The sequence below is a fragment of the Ruditapes philippinarum genome, unplaced genomic scaffold (assembly GCF_026571515.1).
Source record: "Ruditapes philippinarum isolate M1 unplaced genomic scaffold, ASM2657151v2 ctg912_1_1_1_1, whole genome shotgun sequence".
In the NCBI taxonomy this organism is placed as follows: Eukaryota; Metazoa; Mollusca; class Bivalvia; order Venerida; family Veneridae; genus Ruditapes; species Ruditapes philippinarum.
In genome coordinates, this window is record NW_026852834.1 from 7,850 (window position 1) to 26,616 (window position 18,767).

At 32.2% G+C, this 18,767-nt stretch overlaps 2 protein-coding genes across 2 annotated transcripts; both read right to left on the bottom strand.

The window, feature by feature from the left end:
- Nucleotides 1–787: 787 nt before the first annotated feature.
- Nucleotides 788–6,348, bottom strand: LOC132725644 (uncharacterized). The gene is made up of 7 exons (XM_060710825.1): nucleotides 5,747–6,348; nucleotides 4,008–5,002; nucleotides 3,245–3,451; nucleotides 2,831–2,958; nucleotides 1,880–2,031; nucleotides 1,377–1,460; nucleotides 788–852 (listed from the first exon to the last, which is right to left on the bottom strand). The coding sequence occupies exons 1-7, from the start codon at nucleotides 5,856–5,858 to the stop codon at nucleotides 788–790; spliced, it is 1,743 nt and encodes a 580-aa protein (XP_060566808.1). The 5' UTR covers nucleotides 5,859–6,348.
- A 1,694-nt stretch (nucleotides 6,349–8,042) lies between these two features.
- Nucleotides 8,043–12,578, bottom strand: LOC132725655 (uncharacterized). The gene is made up of 6 exons (XM_060710836.1): nucleotides 12,282–12,578; nucleotides 11,544–11,753; nucleotides 10,821–10,948; nucleotides 10,180–10,322; nucleotides 9,391–9,470; nucleotides 8,043–8,352 (listed from the first exon to the last, which is right to left on the bottom strand). Exons 1-6 carry the CDS (start codon nucleotides 12,549–12,551, stop codon nucleotides 8,131–8,133), a joined length of 1,053 nt encoding a protein of 350 aa, XP_060566819.1. The 5' UTR covers nucleotides 12,552–12,578; the 3' UTR covers nucleotides 8,043–8,130.
- Nucleotides 12,579–18,767: the final 6,189 nt, after the last annotated feature.

Consider the following 18,767-nt stretch of genomic DNA (forward strand, 5'->3'; position numbering starts at 1 on the left):
TTGGATCATGAATATTTCTATTGTTCTTGGCAAAGAAGTGACATCTCTTACCAAGGTTCAAACTAACATCATAATGAATATGCAAAAATCTTTTCAAATGGTGTTTAACGGGAACGTTACTGTAAGTACAATGAACTAACACAGTTTTAGGTATACATATATTTCTGTAAATAATACATACACTGTAACAAATAAAAATGTTATAAAATATTGTCGTAGTCAGTAAGCAATTCACCGGGATATATACTTAATTAAGTACTTATTAACGATGTCACGTAATTTCAATCAAACAGCATAGGCAGAATGGAAAAAAGAAAACCAATTGATATCACCTAACTTCGTAAAATTTTAGTGATAGACTTACATATGCCTTACATTGCGGACTAATTTCAAACGGCAGGCTTTTTCGTTTTTGGTGCCAAATAAAAGTTTCACAGTTGTCAGATGGGGGGGGGGAACTAATTGGAAAAAAAAAAAACATGGGCATTCGAGAAATTATGTAAGATACTTATCTATGTTTTTGAGTCAGGTATTGCTCTAAGTTAAACCTGACATCTCGTCATTTAAATAGTATACAATTGTTTTGGGGTTTTTTGTATTACAATTTCCAGAAACGTACAGGAGTAAACATGTTTCAATATTCCAAGTTCATTCTTAAAAATGTCAACCCTCCTTCCCATGATCCGGTAATTTATACTGCATGCAAAATGCATCTGGGTGGTTTGTAACACAGCGTTTTTGATGGTGTTGAACGCAGCCCGTTTTCATCTGGACAAGTTTGATAGGTCTAGTTTGCTATTTTGGCGCATGGCTGCATAACAGCAATGTCTTGAGCAAGCTCAATGTCTCTACCTGAAATTAAAAAAAAAAGTTATATACTTTAAAAAAAAATAAAGTTAGAAGATTGGAACATGTATGACGTTTGTCATTCGTATTAATCAAATTCTATAAATAACATCCCCTTTTAACCACTTTTGTAGATTTTAACCCAAACTCATATGAATGGTGTTCGTGATGCTAAAACAAAGTTTTCAAAGGACATTCTGGAATATTAAGATTAGTTTATTTCGAGTGAACCAATTTGTAGATTTTAGAAAAAAAATTAAACCCACATACATGATATTCCTAATGCAAAAAAAAAAAAAAATAAAATTTCAAAGCGTCTGATGAATGTTCCGAAGTTACCTACATAAGTTATATAAATAGTTATAGTCTGAAGCCAAAGAAGGAGTTCACAGCAGCTGAAATAACTTTAAAAAAATGAAATCTTAAAAAGCTAGTGATTTAATAATTTTTGAAAAAAGAAACAAAAACAAAAAAAAAAACCAATTAAAAACCACAAGAATTTTTTTTAAGTATTTAAGCACACAATTTACCTGTTAATTTCTTGTTCGTTCTAAACCTCTGTGCTGCATTCATCTCGATAAATACAACATATTTTGGTTGCTCAAAACTGTCACCTGGTAATGCAAAATGAACTTGAATTAATTTTGTTCATTGTCCTTAGATTAACAATTTACCTGCATTGTAATCATAGATTTTGAATGAATCGTTATTTTGATAATATATAAAATTGTACTTTTCCAACAAGATCTTTATTTCCGATCACATTCCGGAAAAATGGTTTTGAAAACCTATTCAAAATTCAGATCAAAATTGTAAAAGTCTTGATTTTCTATTTCAATTGTATGTGGGTGAAAGAAGGGCTCCGTTGACGAGTGGTTCAGATCTCCGACTTTAAATCACTCGCCAACCACCGAATCCCGTCAAGGACTTTGGATTCGTCGGTGGAAGCTATCCAGCAATAAGCTATGCGAACTTTATATTTATGTCATCGGTATTTATTCTTTGAAGGTGCTAATCTATTAAGAGGACGTACTTGAAGTCTGTGAAGCCAGTTGTACATGTACACTCTCACAACTTGTAAACTCCACAAAACCTTTATTCCACGTGGTAGCCGCTGCATACACGGCGTCATGAAGGAGAAACTCCGGTACTTTCTCTAAATTAGCTGATAAAATATCACCAGCCCTGGTAAGAAAGAATGGTGTTAATTGTCTATAGCTTACAGAGATCAAAGGGTTAAAGACGAATTACGTATACAACACAATACAGTTTAACAACTGATTGTTTTAACTTATCTGCATCACTTTCACATTATCATAATTTCATTTGATATTTCCGACATATAAACGGCTTCTGGTCTAATATATACATTTATTTCACACATTATAAATTATAGTCAATTCACTTTCAGCATTTTCATCACGTGATGTTCCAAAAAAACCATAATTGGACCAAATCTTATTAATTAAGCCTCGTTTTCATTTTAAGAGTCCGAAAAGTTCATATCAAATCCATATCAAATCCTTTAATACAGCATCGTTTTCATTTCCAGAGTCCAACAAAAAGGTTGATATCAAATCCATATTACACCCCATATAGCTTCGTTTTTACTTCTAGATTCCAAAAGTTTCGTATCGAATCATCTAGTCTCTCTCTTTTTTTTAGACTCCAAACTCCATATCAAATCTTAATGTAATTGAAATAACAAAGTTATGTTAAAATGACAGAAAGTGGTGGTGTGAATAAATATGGTTAAGAGCACTGTACTCAGCTGCTGCTATGTACTCGTCCAATAGAATTCAGTATTGTTCTCAACAATGTACGTGTAATAATCTCATAGTATACAGTCATGGGTCCTTAATTAGCATCGCTTCAGAACTCGGTAATTGAATACAAGAAGAGATGGTATGAACAAAGTATTAAGACAAAACAAACATTTATAGCGGATCACAGATATAATATATATACATGTAATTGATGCTACCTGTACATAAACTTGTACATTGGCGTCGTTTGATGAAAGCCTGTTATTTTAACGACATCCTCAGTCCTATATCTGCATAATCCATCAAATGTTGTAATGACAATTTCGTACATTTTCCCCACTTCAACCTGTTCACAAAGCACTGACTTTTAATCTTTCCTGACTTCTTTTATTACGAATAAATCTTTTGAATTACTGTTTAATTGAAAGAACTGAAGTATCATATACATAAATTTTGTTTCGTACTTAGATAATTAAGTTGCAAATATAAACAATACGTTTGATTAGATACTGGTTCTGCCATTTAAAGTTTGGGAGAATACAGTAAGTTAAAACCTAAATAAACGGAATTGAAGAAAAAGGACTTTATTCTATTACTGGTAAATTTCATTGCAAGCAAATATAAAAGCAAACCTGGTGAGCTAGAACGGTAGAAGGCGTCTTCTCTCCATATTCTTCTGCAGGCAGAAACTCGAAGAAGTTTACTGGTAACAACGGTACATATCTAACATCTGGTTCCGCCATAGGGTTAATGTTCGCGCCGTAAAATGTTTCAGTTCCAATGTGAACTAAGCTTACAATAGGAAGCTTGCCCAGGTATTTTTCCTGTACAATGTTGGCCTTAAAATATATCCATTTTAAAGTATAGTATACAAAGAATATATATCAATGATAAAAATATTACAAACATTTATCTCTTCTTTAAAGGGACTCCACTGAGGGTTTTCTTTAACATGACGGGACTGAAAACATTTTATTTTTCGAGATAAATATTCCAATTGATGACGATCTGGACATACAACTTGTATGCAAAATTTCAGATCATTCTCTCACTCCGTTTTAACAAAAATGATAATTCTAATTGTAAATATGACCGAAAACAGAAAAGCGTTGAAACGCTTTTTTACTCAAATCGGGCTAAGAATAACGCAAAAATACGATTTTCAGTTTTTTCTAAGTATATTTCTTAAATATATTTGCGCATCTTTCTGTTTTAAGTGTCGCAGCTGTTTTGCTTTTGGACCTCAGTAGATTTCCTTTTCAGCAAGTCCATTTATCTCAATTCAGAATATTTTATTTATATAACGTATTCAAATTTTGCGAAGTGAACCTTGTACAAACTGTACAATTATCAAACTGACGTACCGGTTTTGGCTTAGGCCTATCCAATACCTACCGCTGTTTCAAAGACGCCGGTTTTTAACGCTAGAAGACATGGGCATGCTGGCCATATTCTTGAAACTATATCCTGAAACCCCTTCGCAAATTCTTTTCTCAGTAATGCAGCTCTCTTTGGACGTGCTTTCATCAAACTATTTAATCGGGTCCTTTCAGATATTGGGATATTAAGATGCTCTGAAAGTGTTCCGTTTTCTACATCGTTGCATAGAGTTTCCCAGTCCCTTTCCAAGATAGAAAACATAGATAACGCTGTACTGGAAACCATTGTTGAAAAACATAACACATTATCTTCTATCAGACTAAATGCTAAATGAATATACAGAGACTCATATTCAGTGTGCACTAAGGCGCTTGGTATGACCGAAAACGGGAAGTTAATTTTGTATGTTACAGCTGAAATAGGTCCAGATTCAAGTCCAGATTTAGTTGTGATCACCTTCGGTATAACCTTTACATACAGCCATTTGCTAAGGAAATTGTTTCCAGTTGCGAAAATCATCTTGTAGTGCATTATCAAAAGCCATGGAGCCACCTTCCATTTTGCTTTAGGGTTTTTCGGAAATGCCTTGCTTTTCCCGGAAGTAGTACCAGAAGTAAGTGCTATAAAGAAAGCTTTTCCTGGAAACAAAACATCTTCTGCTCCGTCTTCTCTTATCATTTCTGCATACTTCCGGTATTCATCGTAGGTCGTAAGTGGCATTTTTTCTCTAAACGATTCGACGGAGGTCACATTTTCTAGACCATGATCCTTTGAAAATAGTGTGTCCTTGTTTTGTGTTAAGATTTGTTTTAAGACTTTTTCTTGGTGATCTTTGCTATTTTTGCATAGCTTATTAAATCGTTTCAGCATAATAAATCCGAGTATTTGTGTAATTTTTAGGAAAGCGTAATGTAATATCAAAGTTTTGAATGTATAAGATGGCTCTGGTTTCAGACGGTAAATATCAAGGAGTATTAATCCAACCATAATTCCGGCTACTGATACCAAATCTGTAAAGATAAACGCATGGGAAAGTCTTTGTAAGGAAAATAAATTCAACGTTATGTCAAACTTTGTATAGTTAAACAGTACATTATTGGTTACTGCTGATATATCAAAGCAGCATACCTCCAGATTGATGCAAAGCTTCATTACAATTTTGAAAATGTACTTCATTGTGAAGATATTAATTTGTTCATTGCAAACGCCGCTTATATTACAATCCAAGTAAAGTAGCAAAAAGAGGCCAAAATATGAAAAACTACTCTTTATTGCGTTAGTAACGCAGAAGAAATATGGTGTAAATACTGCAAAATAGTCATTAATAACCCATATTATGTTAATTTTTACTTAAATCCTTAATCGTTTACTTTTCTTAAAATGTTAGTACATTTTTCTCAAGTTTGATTGTCTTGCAATGTATAATTTGGCTTGGCTTTAACACTGGATTTTTATCTCATATAAAGATGCTCTAAAATATTAACATGATGCAAAGTATATATCTTAATTCAGTGGAATGTATTTATCGCCTCACACAAAAAAATTGATCATGTACGAACTTTCTTTTATTAACAAATACTCAAATGAAATTTTACAAACACAAATACATGTATATACATGTATATTAAAATTTTCCGTTTGAAGTTTTTGTGCACATTTAATACTATAAACGTTATGTGTATTTAAATCATTCAATCATGATATACTTCATTTAAAAAGAAATCTGAAACCAAGCCAATACACAAATAACTTACCCAGCAGTAAATTCTTCTCTTCTTGGTTCCAACAACAAAAAAATCTCCCAAAACATATTGCCAAAATAAAAAGAGCTGCACAAATTATGTTATTTCTGGTTGCAAAAACCATGGTTGAATTATAATCTGAATTATTTAACTTCCCTTCTGTTGTATTATGGAACTTTAATTTGCCTTAATCTAAAAGTGCTAGGCTATTTTTCCTGTTATTTGCGTACACTGTATATTTTAGTAAATTGCACACATCCTTGCTCCGAATGCAAAAAAAAATACCACTTCGCATAAAATTTCCTGCAGTTAAATTATTCAATGTTTTATTTTCATCGTTCCCCTTTCGCTCAAACACCATAAGATCATTTGAAAAGAAGAAAATTACACAATGTCTCCGCTAACGTTATAATATGTTGTTTTTTAAATGTCAGAGTCACCTAATTTCTAAATCGTATGCTTATTGAAGTAGAAGAGTAATGTAAACTTGTTTTTTTTGGCTGTAAATAGAACGAATGATATTTATATCTCAATGACTCGTTTCAAGCGGCGTACAAAATTTTAAATAAAATGTAACTTTATACAACGTAATCATGTATATCCACAATTCTGTCTGCGGTTATGTTATATGGAAGACAGTACCTCAATATTTAGGTCAAGGCTGTATTTATTCATAATCTTAATCTAGACAAAATAAGATAGTAAGTGGGAATTAATTTTATAGGATGAAAATAAAATAAAATTTGGTGTATTGTTTCTTGATGTTTTCTAATTTAATGAACAAATTTACAACCATGCCCTTTAAGGAACGATACTAAGGTTGCTTTTATTACATGATGGGACTAGAAATATCTTTTTAGAGATTCGTGTACAATTTGATGTATATCTGGACCAATAACTTACCCCGTTAATCAGAACAATAATTCTGATTGTGCAAAATGACAAAAAAGTAATAAGCATCCAAAAGCTTTAAACTCACATGGGTGTGATAATCGCTCAGAAAAATGTGCAGGCATACACCCTATAACCACTTGTACATGTATTTCATTCGCGATATTGTACAATGTAGGTTTAGTGTCAAATTATGTAGGTTACCCAGCTAGCCCATTTAGAGTAATAACATTTCTGTTAGGGCATATCGTCTTTTTAAAGATACCACGCTCTGTTGACTTATTTAATATGTTAAACATCTATATATTAACATAACATTGAATGAAATTATTTTCGTTTCGAACAATACGTAGTTTATGGTATCTGTTATATCTATAGCAAATATTTATGATTTTACGTTAATTCGATTTACTCTGTTGCACATTCCTTTATAATTTTGAACGATTTTCACGTGCGTGTACTGTATATAAGGGAGTATATGTGTAAAAGCGTCACTCGAGGTCTGTATTTGACAGAATACAATTCGTAAAATGACAGAAGAAAGCATACATATTCCCGTCCCACCCACCCTTTTTATGTTCTGTTTTATTTTTACAGTCTTTTCTTAGTTTCAGATATTTGCAGTTGATTTCATCATGACTCCGCCGAAATTCGAGACAGCCCTCTTTCCAGCAGATGTTTTTTGCAATAGACTAGGGAAATTATTGATCTTGATATGTGATAATTCTGTCAAATACAACGACCTAAACCTATAATGTTTGTTGTTGTTTTTGTTGTTTAGAAGTATTTGAGAATAGAAAATAATTGATTTACTCACGGTTTAGTGAGTAACTTAATTTATTATGTAGTTAACGTAACGAAATGATAATTTTGGTAACCTCAAATCAACACAGGACGCAAATAAATCAAGTTGAAAGTGAATCTGTACTCATGATAATCATGTTTGATCTTGTATCAACAACCATATGATAAATTTAATGTTACTGTATTTTTTCCTGGTTTGACAAACCATGCAGTACTGGTGTTAAATGACAGCAACATAGTCGTGACTTTGGGTTAGTGCTCAAACTTCTTTTTTGTGTCGAGTGGATGAGATACATAATACACAAATTCCTTATAACACAAAGAATTTCAATGAAATAAAGCGCCAAAATGTAACGTTTTCGTAGGTTGAACATAAATGGCGAGTACTTTAATTGTATCCCCTACCGAACAGTTTAATCACATTTCGTATATTTAAACTTTTTTTTCATTTTCCATTTTGTCTACATAGCAATTAGAAGTGTTAAATAGGTAGTAAAAAACAAACAAACAGACAAAAGTACTGTATTAATAACAACAGTATAAAACAATAAAAAATATACAATATACAAGTATTTTTATAACGTCATACTGAAAATTCACTAAAAAGCACCGGTATTTAGCTCAAAATCCAATGTGATTTAGGATGTTCCGTTTAATACAAAACTGATAACATTTTTTTTTATCGATTTCGAATGTTTCCTTTATACTTTCATGTCCAGCATGGCCTTCAAAATGTCGACCCTTCTCATGATTCTAGGCAACTTATACTGCATGTAAAATGCATCTGGGTTTGATGACAGCATCAACTTTTTTATTTCACAAAAAGCACCTGTCCTCAGGTGAACAATTTTAATTGGTTTAAGTTTATTGTTTCTCCGCATGGCATCGTACACTGTATGTCTGGCACAAATCTCAGCATCAACCTGAATCATTATCAATAATGTAACAATAATATATGCAATTATAGAAATTAATGAATCTTTTTTAGAAACAAAAGTTTACAAAAGATCGCAGTTTACCGTTCTTGTCACATACCGACTGGAGATAAAATTGCTTATCTCTATGGAATAGTTGATGTTTTGTTTTTGTGTTTCTATATATTGTTTAGAAGATCACATTTTAAATTAAGATATGTTATTTGTTTTCTACGATGGTATATCTTCGTTAGTTAACTTCTGTAAAATATATCATCATCATCATCATCCTCATCATTATTATTATTATTATTATTATTATTATTATTATTATTATTATTCAAGAACGTTATTGTCAGTTTTACGTCAGACATGTAACGAAAAGTGATTGTGTTAAATTTTGCTTCAAGATTCTGTGTAATATCAATAATTTACCAAAGTTGTATTAAAGACCTGCCGCACAGATTAACCGGACATATACTTTAGGGTTGATACCAGTATCAATTAGAAAACCTTTCAAACTAACATCAAAACATGCCTAAAATATTCAGTTACTGTGCTTATATATGAAGAAAAATAATGTTATAAAACATTTGTTTACATCAGAATGATTATCCTCCCAGTGGCATTGTTCTGTCGAAATTTTATAAACATCTATGCATTTCTCAGAATAAAAGAATAACTCTCATATAGTTACGTTTTTACCCTTTTTTTAAAGTAATAGATTATTTGCGTCTTTCGTGTTAGCAGACATTTAAGCCACTGACATGAAAAGTTCCTTGCATTTGACACACAGTTTCAAAAATCATAACTGTTTTACAAATAAGCCAGCATTCCATAAGACGGTTAAACTCACGTTCATGTTCTCCAATTTGTTATAATTATGATTCTTACCAATTATATTTCGTGTTCACCTTATTTGTCAGATGGTTATCTTCTTGTTCTTATAATTTGCTACCAACTCAATTTTGTGTTCGTCTAATTTGTCAGATGTTGAGTTTTACCAACTCAATGTCTCGTATTGTTTTTTGGGACGGTGATACTTACCAACTCTATTTCGTGATCATTTAATTTGCCGGCGTCCTGGAGCTCAATAAACACAAAATATCCTAAGGCGTAATCAGTCCCTGAAAGAAAACGAACAAAAATGTGGATGACCATTATTTAAAAGAATATTATTTGTATGTATAATTTGTATAATTAATTCGTTATATTAGACCACAATTCTGACAAAATCTTAAAATTTTAACAGGAGGATTTCTAGTAAGGATATGGATAAATTTCACCTGTGTGCAATAAACATATACATATTAAGTATGTTTCTTTAATGCATATGTACATATTCAGATTATTAATAAGTTGAGTCTGCAATTAAGGTAATTGACCTTTACCCACTAAATATTTAGAATGAACTTGTCATACTAAACGTACCATTCATAGCATTTAGGGAAAGTTTGAAAATATGTACACATTAAATAGCGTACGGTGCAGACCATGATGAGACGGCACTGATGTATCGGCTGATCTTGGTCTGCACTGGTCGCATGTGTAGAAGCAGTTGCCGTCGGCAGACTAAGATTTAAATATAATATGAGCCGTGTCACGACAAAACCAACGTAATGCGTTTGCGACCAGCATGGATTCAGACCAGCCTGCGCATCCGCGCAGTCTGATCAGGATCCATGCTATTCGCTATCAGTTTCTTTACTTGTTATAGGGTTTGTAAGCGAACAGCATGGATCCGGTCAGACTGCGCGGATGCGCAGGCTGGTCTGGATCCATGCTGGTCGCAAACGCACTATGTTGAATTTGTCGTGACGCGGCTCATATATATACCTGATGCTAGTTGTACATGGACGCTCTCACAACTAGTAAATTCTACAATACTATTACTGCGCGCGGCGGCAGCGGCATACACGGCGTCATGAAGGAGAAACTCTGGCAGCTTTTCTAAATGTGCCGACAACGTGTCACCAGCCCTGATAATAATGATATTTGTTATACATTGTACATGTAAATTGATACATTGTCCATCTAAAAACATTTTATTGCCTTGGATGCGGATGATTGCTTCCCGTAGTTAATCCACATGTTGGATCCAAATGGTTAATTTCATAATAATTACTGTCTATGATGGTCAATGAAATAAAGGGTTATGATTAGTTATAATAACAATCATTACATGGTTTTCTGATTGTAACAGTCAGATTGTTCTTTTAATCTAAAATGCAGGAATTTGCAATTTTCAAAGCTTAAACAATTACAAATTAGGATAAATAATATTAGCCTAAATATGACCAAAAACAAAACTTGCAAACATGATCAAATATACAACATCATTATGTAACAGAAAATCTACATATTTTTTTTTACATTTACATGTACAAGTATATGATATAATCCTGAACGTTTTTTATATAGTCAGAAATTCTTTGACTGTTATTTCGTAATTTTATCATTTTCCAGTTAGTTTTTACCTTTGAATGAACTTATATACTGGCGTCGTTCCATAAAATCTTATAATCTTGACAACATCTTCTGTTCTATATCTATACAAGCCATCAAATGTCGTTACAACCATTTCATACATTTGTCCAACTTCAACCTTAAATATAAAGCAACAAAAGGGATTCTATGCGCTCGCCTAGTCATGGATGTTATTTTAATAGCGATACATTGCTTAGCATTACTTCTTCTTTCTGTACTTTTATATTCGTATAATATTGTTACCAAAATTATCCACGCAGCTTTCTTCCTTATCAATGAAATGATTGGAACCTTAGATGAAACCGAAAACACTCAAATTTCAAAGCATGGTAAGCTGGGTTTGGTAAATTTAGACTTACAATCAATTTTTAATGCAAGCTATTGAACAACGCCTCTACACCTTCTCTAGAACCATCTAAAGTAAAATTCATAACTCAAAATGATGCTATTGTGAACTTAGTGAAATCCACATATTTGCTCATACTAACGGGAATGTAACATCGTTCTGCCACTTCATAAAATGAGGTGCATGAACTTCGAGGAAAGGAATGCATGCAAAAACGAGCTTAAACTTTCCTTTTATCGTTGTCGGCTTTTCGGGCGTTGATATAGTATTCTTTAAATTTCATTGCCACCTATAAATTGATACATGAAACATTCAGATCTGCATGTACCAGGTGAAAAATATAAATATAGCAAAATTTGAACCAAACCTGATGCGCAAGCAGTGTTGAAGGCGTTTTCTCCCCAAATTCTGCTATAGGGATGAACTCAAAGAAGTTATTTGTAATCAAAGGCGTATAGTGTGCTTCAGGAGATTGGTTCGTGTGATGAATATTAATACCAAACGTAGATTCTGTTCCTAAATGAATTAACGACGCGACTGGAAGATTACCCAAGTACCTTTGCTTCACGAGTTTAGCCTGAATCAACAAATGTAAATTTTAAAATGTTAAAAAAAAGTCGTTCTAAATCATATTTAACTCTTTGTACTAGGTTTGACGAGAAAGTTGAACGTGAATATTACATATAAAATCAAAACGATTCTATCAATTTTGCATTGCATATTTTCTTGTTTTATATGTGCGAAAAGTGCCTCTGTAAAAAGATAAAATTCCAAAATCAGAAAGAATGAAATTTGGAATTTCTTTTAAAACTGAGTGACAAATTGTATAAAATGACTGTTCTTAAGAAAAGCGTTTGTTTTTATTGAACTGATTATATATCTGTAAATAGATAAAATTCCAAAATCAGAAAGAATGAAATTTGGAATTTCTTTTAAAACTGAGTGACAAATTGTATAAAATGACTGTTCTTAAGAAAGATTAAGAAAGAAAAAAACATTTGTAATGTCGACTTAAGAAAGAATTTATTCTACACATTCGGAATTAGATCAATTGTCAAAACCGGATGAAATTCTAAAATGTATGAGAAAAATGAAGCATACACACCGGTGTTTCAAATACTCCAGTATTTAACGCAACAAGGCAAGGACATTCTGGCCAGATTCTAGCCACAATATTCTCAAATCCTTTTCCAAACTCTTTCCTTAAAAAAGCAGCTCGTTTCGGATTGGGTTTCATCATACCATTTAAGCGAGTTCTTTCATCTTGAGGAATATTAAGACTTTTAGAAAGTTCTCCCTTTTCTATATCATTACAAAGGGTTCGCCAATTTTTCTCCATTACCGAAAAAAGGGATAATGCTGTTGTAGAAACCATTGTAGACAGGCAGGATACGTTGTCTTCTGCTAGTATTAGGTACAGCGGAGAACGGAAAACTGAGTTTATATGTTGTTGCCGAGACTGGTCCAGATTCAATTCCGGAATTGGTTCTGACAACCTTTGGTAACACTTTCACGTACAACCATTTGCTGAGAAATGACTTCCCGGTATAATAGATCATTACATAAATCATCAACAAAATATATAGGACTCCTTTTATTCGAGCTGCAGGGTTTTTAGGAAACATCTTGCTTTTGCCAGATGTGGTACCGGATGTAAGCGCTAAAAAGTAAGCTTTCCCGGGAAACAACACGTTTTCTGTTCCTTCTTCTTTGATCATCTCAGCATATTTTCTGTAATTTTCATATGTTGTCAGCGGCATTATTTCCTTCAACATTTTAACATTATCAACATTTTCTAGGTCATAATCCTTTGCGAAAATCGTGTCCTTATTTTGTGTTAAGATTTCCGTAAGAATACTTTCTTGTTGCTTTTCACATTGCTTGCATTTTTTATCAAAACGTTTCCTAAGTACATATCCTATCACCAAAATGAATTTTAAGAATATGTACTGCGCTACCAAACTTTTTAACGAATGTGATTGTGCTGGTCTTAACCTATAGATGTCTAGCAAAACTAATGCAATCACGACGCACAAAACGACACCTATATCTGAAAAGATTAAATACAACTATAATTTATATAAATACATTTATTATATACGTATGAATGAAATATTGAGAAATGTTGATGAAATAAAATGCGTATTTTCTTTTTTCCGTATTTTCACCTTAAAAATTTATTTTTCACTACATACTTTCCCTATTTTCAGTGGTATCTTGCCCGACCACTTTCTTCTTAATTCAGCCAATACACAAAATTAAACGAGAAGTCTCATAAGGTCAAAAAATAGAAAAAGTAAATTACAAACAGAAAATTAAAGTTATATTTTCTATAAATACAGGATTTATTTTCATCATGTGATGACAATTACTATATTTCACTTATGGCTACCGCATATGACATTTATGTATTGTAACATATGAAAACATGCTCACTCAAAAAATTCAGGGACTTTTAATATTAATAAAGCAATTCAAAAATTAATCAACAGGGCCATTTTTTTACTTATATTTAAGGATCAGTGTAAAGATCAGGATCAAAATTAAAAACTATACAATTCTTTATTGTTTATTCTCATATATTTACTATTAAAATACCTAAATAAAAGTGGATATGAAATCGCATGATTATTGAATTTTAGAGAAAAAAAATATTTAACAAGCTATGCGCATTTAACAGTAGACCCAAATATTGTTATTGGTCCTAAAATAGATCTTTATTTTGATCTGGTTATGTTATTTATTTTTTATTCATATTTTGTACGGTTGTTCGTCAATTTCATAAAAAAGAGTTCTTTTTTGTCTTTCCAAATAGCACCTATTTTACATCTTGTTTATGTTCAATATCATTTTTTAGCCTAATACGAGTCATAATAGTTTCATATAGCAATGAAAACAAAATTAGGGTAATTTTATCATGACTGTGATGTCACATACATACGCTAGTTTAGATTAAAGTAATGTATTACATAAATTTAAGTGATAAAGATATCAGATCAGAAGAAATGTATGATATAATTGTGCATACTTGGCTCACTTTTAAGTCCCTGGGTGACAAAGATTTTCGCAATATGTCTATCATTTTCATTTCAAATTAAATGACCACGTGTATAATGAAATGAACGACTTAAAATATTCAATTCAAGTATGATGTTATAATCACAAATTAACCATGTCTAACATTTTCATAATCATAATTGTTTATGAAAAGGTAGAGATATTAAAGCCGAATCTCTCAAATTCACCACATATGTAGGCTATGTATTTATCTTCTTAACATTTTATGCATGCTTGTAAAATCTTAATTTTTAAACAATGTGCTGTTCCCATACGATTTATTAATAAACTTATGTTATGTTATGTTTATAAAATTTACTTTCAAAATTAATACAGTAATGTGCTTACAACACATACTGTAGTAAAATGTCTGATAACCATGGATAATAAGTAATATATAAGTATGTTAACAAATCAAAGCACAGAAGGCGCTGAATTTGTTTGGGTCTCAGAATTTCAGAAAGGTGAAGGTTGTGAGATTATAAACCAATTTGTTTTTGTATAGTGCCACCAATGCTTTCCAGCGTTTTAATTGTAGTAAATTGGCTATAAGACTAATTGCAACACTGATAGTCAATTCAATGTTTATTTGACTTAAACAATTTGAAAAAAATGGGATGCCGTAACTAGGAATTGAACTCCAGACCTCTCGCTTCCTAAGCAAGCGCGCAAAGCCCTCGGTCACGGTGAAGTTATATAATAACGGCCTGAAGAAAACCATATTATTCTAAATTAGGGTTTGTAACCCTTATCATTTCGACGCTAACTGTTGTTTAACACAGATGTAAATAATCATGGAGCTTACTATAAGCATGTATATCTATAAAGAATAAAACAATATTAGAGATATCGCCTGTCATTTGACCATTTTTACGCAGTGATCTCCCCTGAATTTTTCGGCGTTAGTTTACATATAAAGGGAAGTAACCGCTTCAAAAAAGCGGACTACTTTCGGCATTTGCAATTAACAGCATCAGGGTCTGAAATTTCGCTACCATTATTTGTTTTGTCTGACGACCCAAACAAATAAAAATGATTTGAAATAATTAAAATAAGCCCACTTGCTAATCCCGTGAGCAAAACTATCATTCGACAGAGCTTGTAATTTCTTTTAATATTCGAAATTTTATTGTAATTTCTGTTTAGTTAAATTCTTTATAATATTCTAATTTATGAGAAATTACCAAATCTGCTAACCAAAGGTTTTTCAAATTCTGATAGTTTGTGAATTGCTTATAATAATTATTTGTACATGTATTATCTTTGGTGCTTGATGTATTTTCTTTATAAGCTACCTTTTTAAATAAAGAGTTCATCAGTATTATTATTATTATTACTACCTACTGAATTTTATTTTAAAAAATGGACTTTGATATTGAAAATCAATTATACTAGATGAACCTTGGACATACATATGTCATCTACATCATCATTATTAGCATTTCAATATATAAAATTATTTTTATATATAATACATGTATGATGATTTGCATATTTTCTTCAGTTCTTCAGTTCTTCGTAACTGAGGTGCTAAAATTTGCATGAATATAATCCTCTAAAGTTCATGAAACAGTACATGTATAGCAATACATTTTAAACCGAAATTGGCGCTATGTTACCAACCTTTGCAAAACCGCGAGGAGAAGCTTTTAATGCATTATTTGTACAGGCTGAGAGATTTTAGTTTAAACAGTATTTTATTCACAACATATACATGGTAGTACTATACAAATAGTACTTATAGTATGTTATATGTATCAACACATAATAAAAAAATAATTAGAAAAATAAACAACACAATATATTTCTTATACACTTTGGAATTGGATATAAAAACAAGTATCAAATATTTATGTTGATTCATCTGTTAAGGTTTTGGAAGAAGAATAGCTGAAATTCGATAAGTAATGTATATGTTTTAGGATATATAGATTTAATGATAATTATTACTGAGAGATACCTGGTGGCGGGATTGAATCATGCCATTCCCAGCAGTAAATATATCTTCCTAGCGCAATCGTCAAAAAGAAGCACGCTGCGACCAGTATTCGAGTCCTTTTGGAACCTAACATGACGGCGGCTTTGTATAATCCTTTGCAATTGTTCCCATATCTGTTTCAGTTCATTTATTCCAAATATCTAAAGGAGCAATATATTAAATATAACAGATACACAAAAAATGTGTTTAACATGATTAAATGTTACAGCAAATACCAAAAGTTAAGTGTGCATGTATGTGTCTCGACTAACCAGTGACCCAATGATATCATTTCATCACATCAGGTCACGATGATTTGTATCAAGGAATAGTTAAATAGATAAATATTAAAATGGATAAGATAAAAACCTTACAATATGATACGCATGCATAACCGATAAAATAATTTTGTACATTCAACAAATAAATGATAGTTATCACTGTGTCCATATATCTTGCTGTTTTTGTTCCGTTTGTTCTTCTTGTTATTTTTGTTTTGTTGTTGTTTTTTTTGTTTTGTTTTACTGTTGCCTGGTTGTTTCGTTTTGTTTCCTTTTTGTTGTTATCTTTATTTCCCAGCAGTAAATATATCTTCCTAGCGCAATCGTCAAAAAGAAGCACGCTGCGAGTATTATTCGGGTCATTTTGGAACCTAACATGATGGCGGCTTTGTATTATCCTTTGCAATTGTTCCCACAATGTGCTTAGTTAAGCCTTGTTACCCTTTTGGACGTCGTTATAAGCGTCAAACATTTCCTTAAACAACATTTTTTTTTCATATACCGCTTGAATATTGCTTCAACTTAGCTGGAATGTTCCTGGCATGAAGCTCTTTCAAAGTTGAGGAAAGAATCTCCATTCCATGCAGAGCTCGTGTAGCCATAGCAACTGAAAAAAAATCCAAGAGCTATCCGGGATAGCTTAAATATTTGGCTTAAAGGATTTTACCGAGAATGTTCAAATTATAACCATCTGAAACCGCAAAGCCTAGAATTTAGATATTTGGCAAAAAAAAAAGAAGAAAAAAAACCCAGTAGTCTAGTAGACCTGCACAGCCCCGTAAATCGTGTATTTATTTTATATACATGTAGTGGAAACTTAAAAACTTCTAAGAAGGCTAGAGCTTAGATATTTGTCTACACTGGTCATATCAACTATGTTTTCACAGATCTCGCCAAGTCTACGCTAATCAAAAACTATACCACCGTTTATTGGTTTGGAGACAAGATTAATACCTATACCCGTTTAGCTTTTTGCCTATAGACTTTCTGACAGACGTGCAAGAGTCTGAGAAGACCTTGGGAAAAGTTTCGAGCTGGAAATATTGCTGAGCACCACCGCTACGGAAGGGGTCAGTTATGGTGTCAGAAGGCATTGGCTTGGACTGACGCACTGACCTATGTTTTCTTCCTTCCACAGTATATTGATGGTGAATCAACTAAGACATAATTACAAAATGAAATTGAATATAGCCCCTTTTTGACAAGATTTATCCAAAACTGTCATGGTTCATAAGAACATGTGGCATAAAATACAAAATTGTGAACAAGTGCAAGTATGTGACAACCGCACGGGGAAGGAACTGTTACACGAGCAATGGAGTTATTATAAATGATAACTTGTCTGGAGTTCTTGTGTTAATTGAAACGGAGTTCGTCGGAAAACTTTTGTATATAATCCTGGAGTTCTAGAGATAACTCAGAAGATGTTCTCGAGTTCTTATGATAACTTTTGATACTGCCAGTGTGTTTCTTGCGCTAAATCACGGCACATTTTAGCGTTTTTGTTATTCAATAATTAAGGTTGTCATTCATTATGAAATGTAGTACGCTCATCCTTAGCACAAAAATGTGAGTTATCATTAGAACTCCGGGACATTTGAAATATCATTTTAAAATTTGTTATGCTGGGCCTTTTGTTTGCAACTTTGCATTATGAATGTCAAGGATGAGGACCAGAAATAATAAACAGGTCAATACGTGCATATTGGCAAATAATTTGGAAATTTTACTCAAAACTAGATCTACAAGATCTTAAGCAAGAGGCGATGAAAACTGGCCTATAGATTAGTCTTGGGCACATTTTAAAGATGTAAAGCAAGCTTTATCATTAAAGTTTAATTTAGCACCTAAAATAGATAAATACAGAATCCCTAAAGAAAGCCCAACACGGCAAAATTGAAAATGTTGCAGGCTCGGTTTGATTAAGCCTGTTCATGGACGGTACTGGAAAGTGCAAGTTACCGTCCACGCCCCCTAGCACCGGCTTAAGCAGAATTCAACATTTAAACGTGAAATAGTAAAATTTTGAATTTAGAAACATCCGCAGACTTTTTAAAGAAATTACAATATTGTACGTTGTAGAATTACTTCTCTACGAAACCACTTAGCTATATATTTGACATGACAAACCAATGTTTTTAAATTTTATTTGTTTAAACTATTCATAAGATCATCAGATTTCATGATTTTTAGTATACTTATATTTTGGCTATAAAAATTTTACGTCTGCTACTAACATTTCCCCATGATAACTTTACGCTAATAAAATATCTTT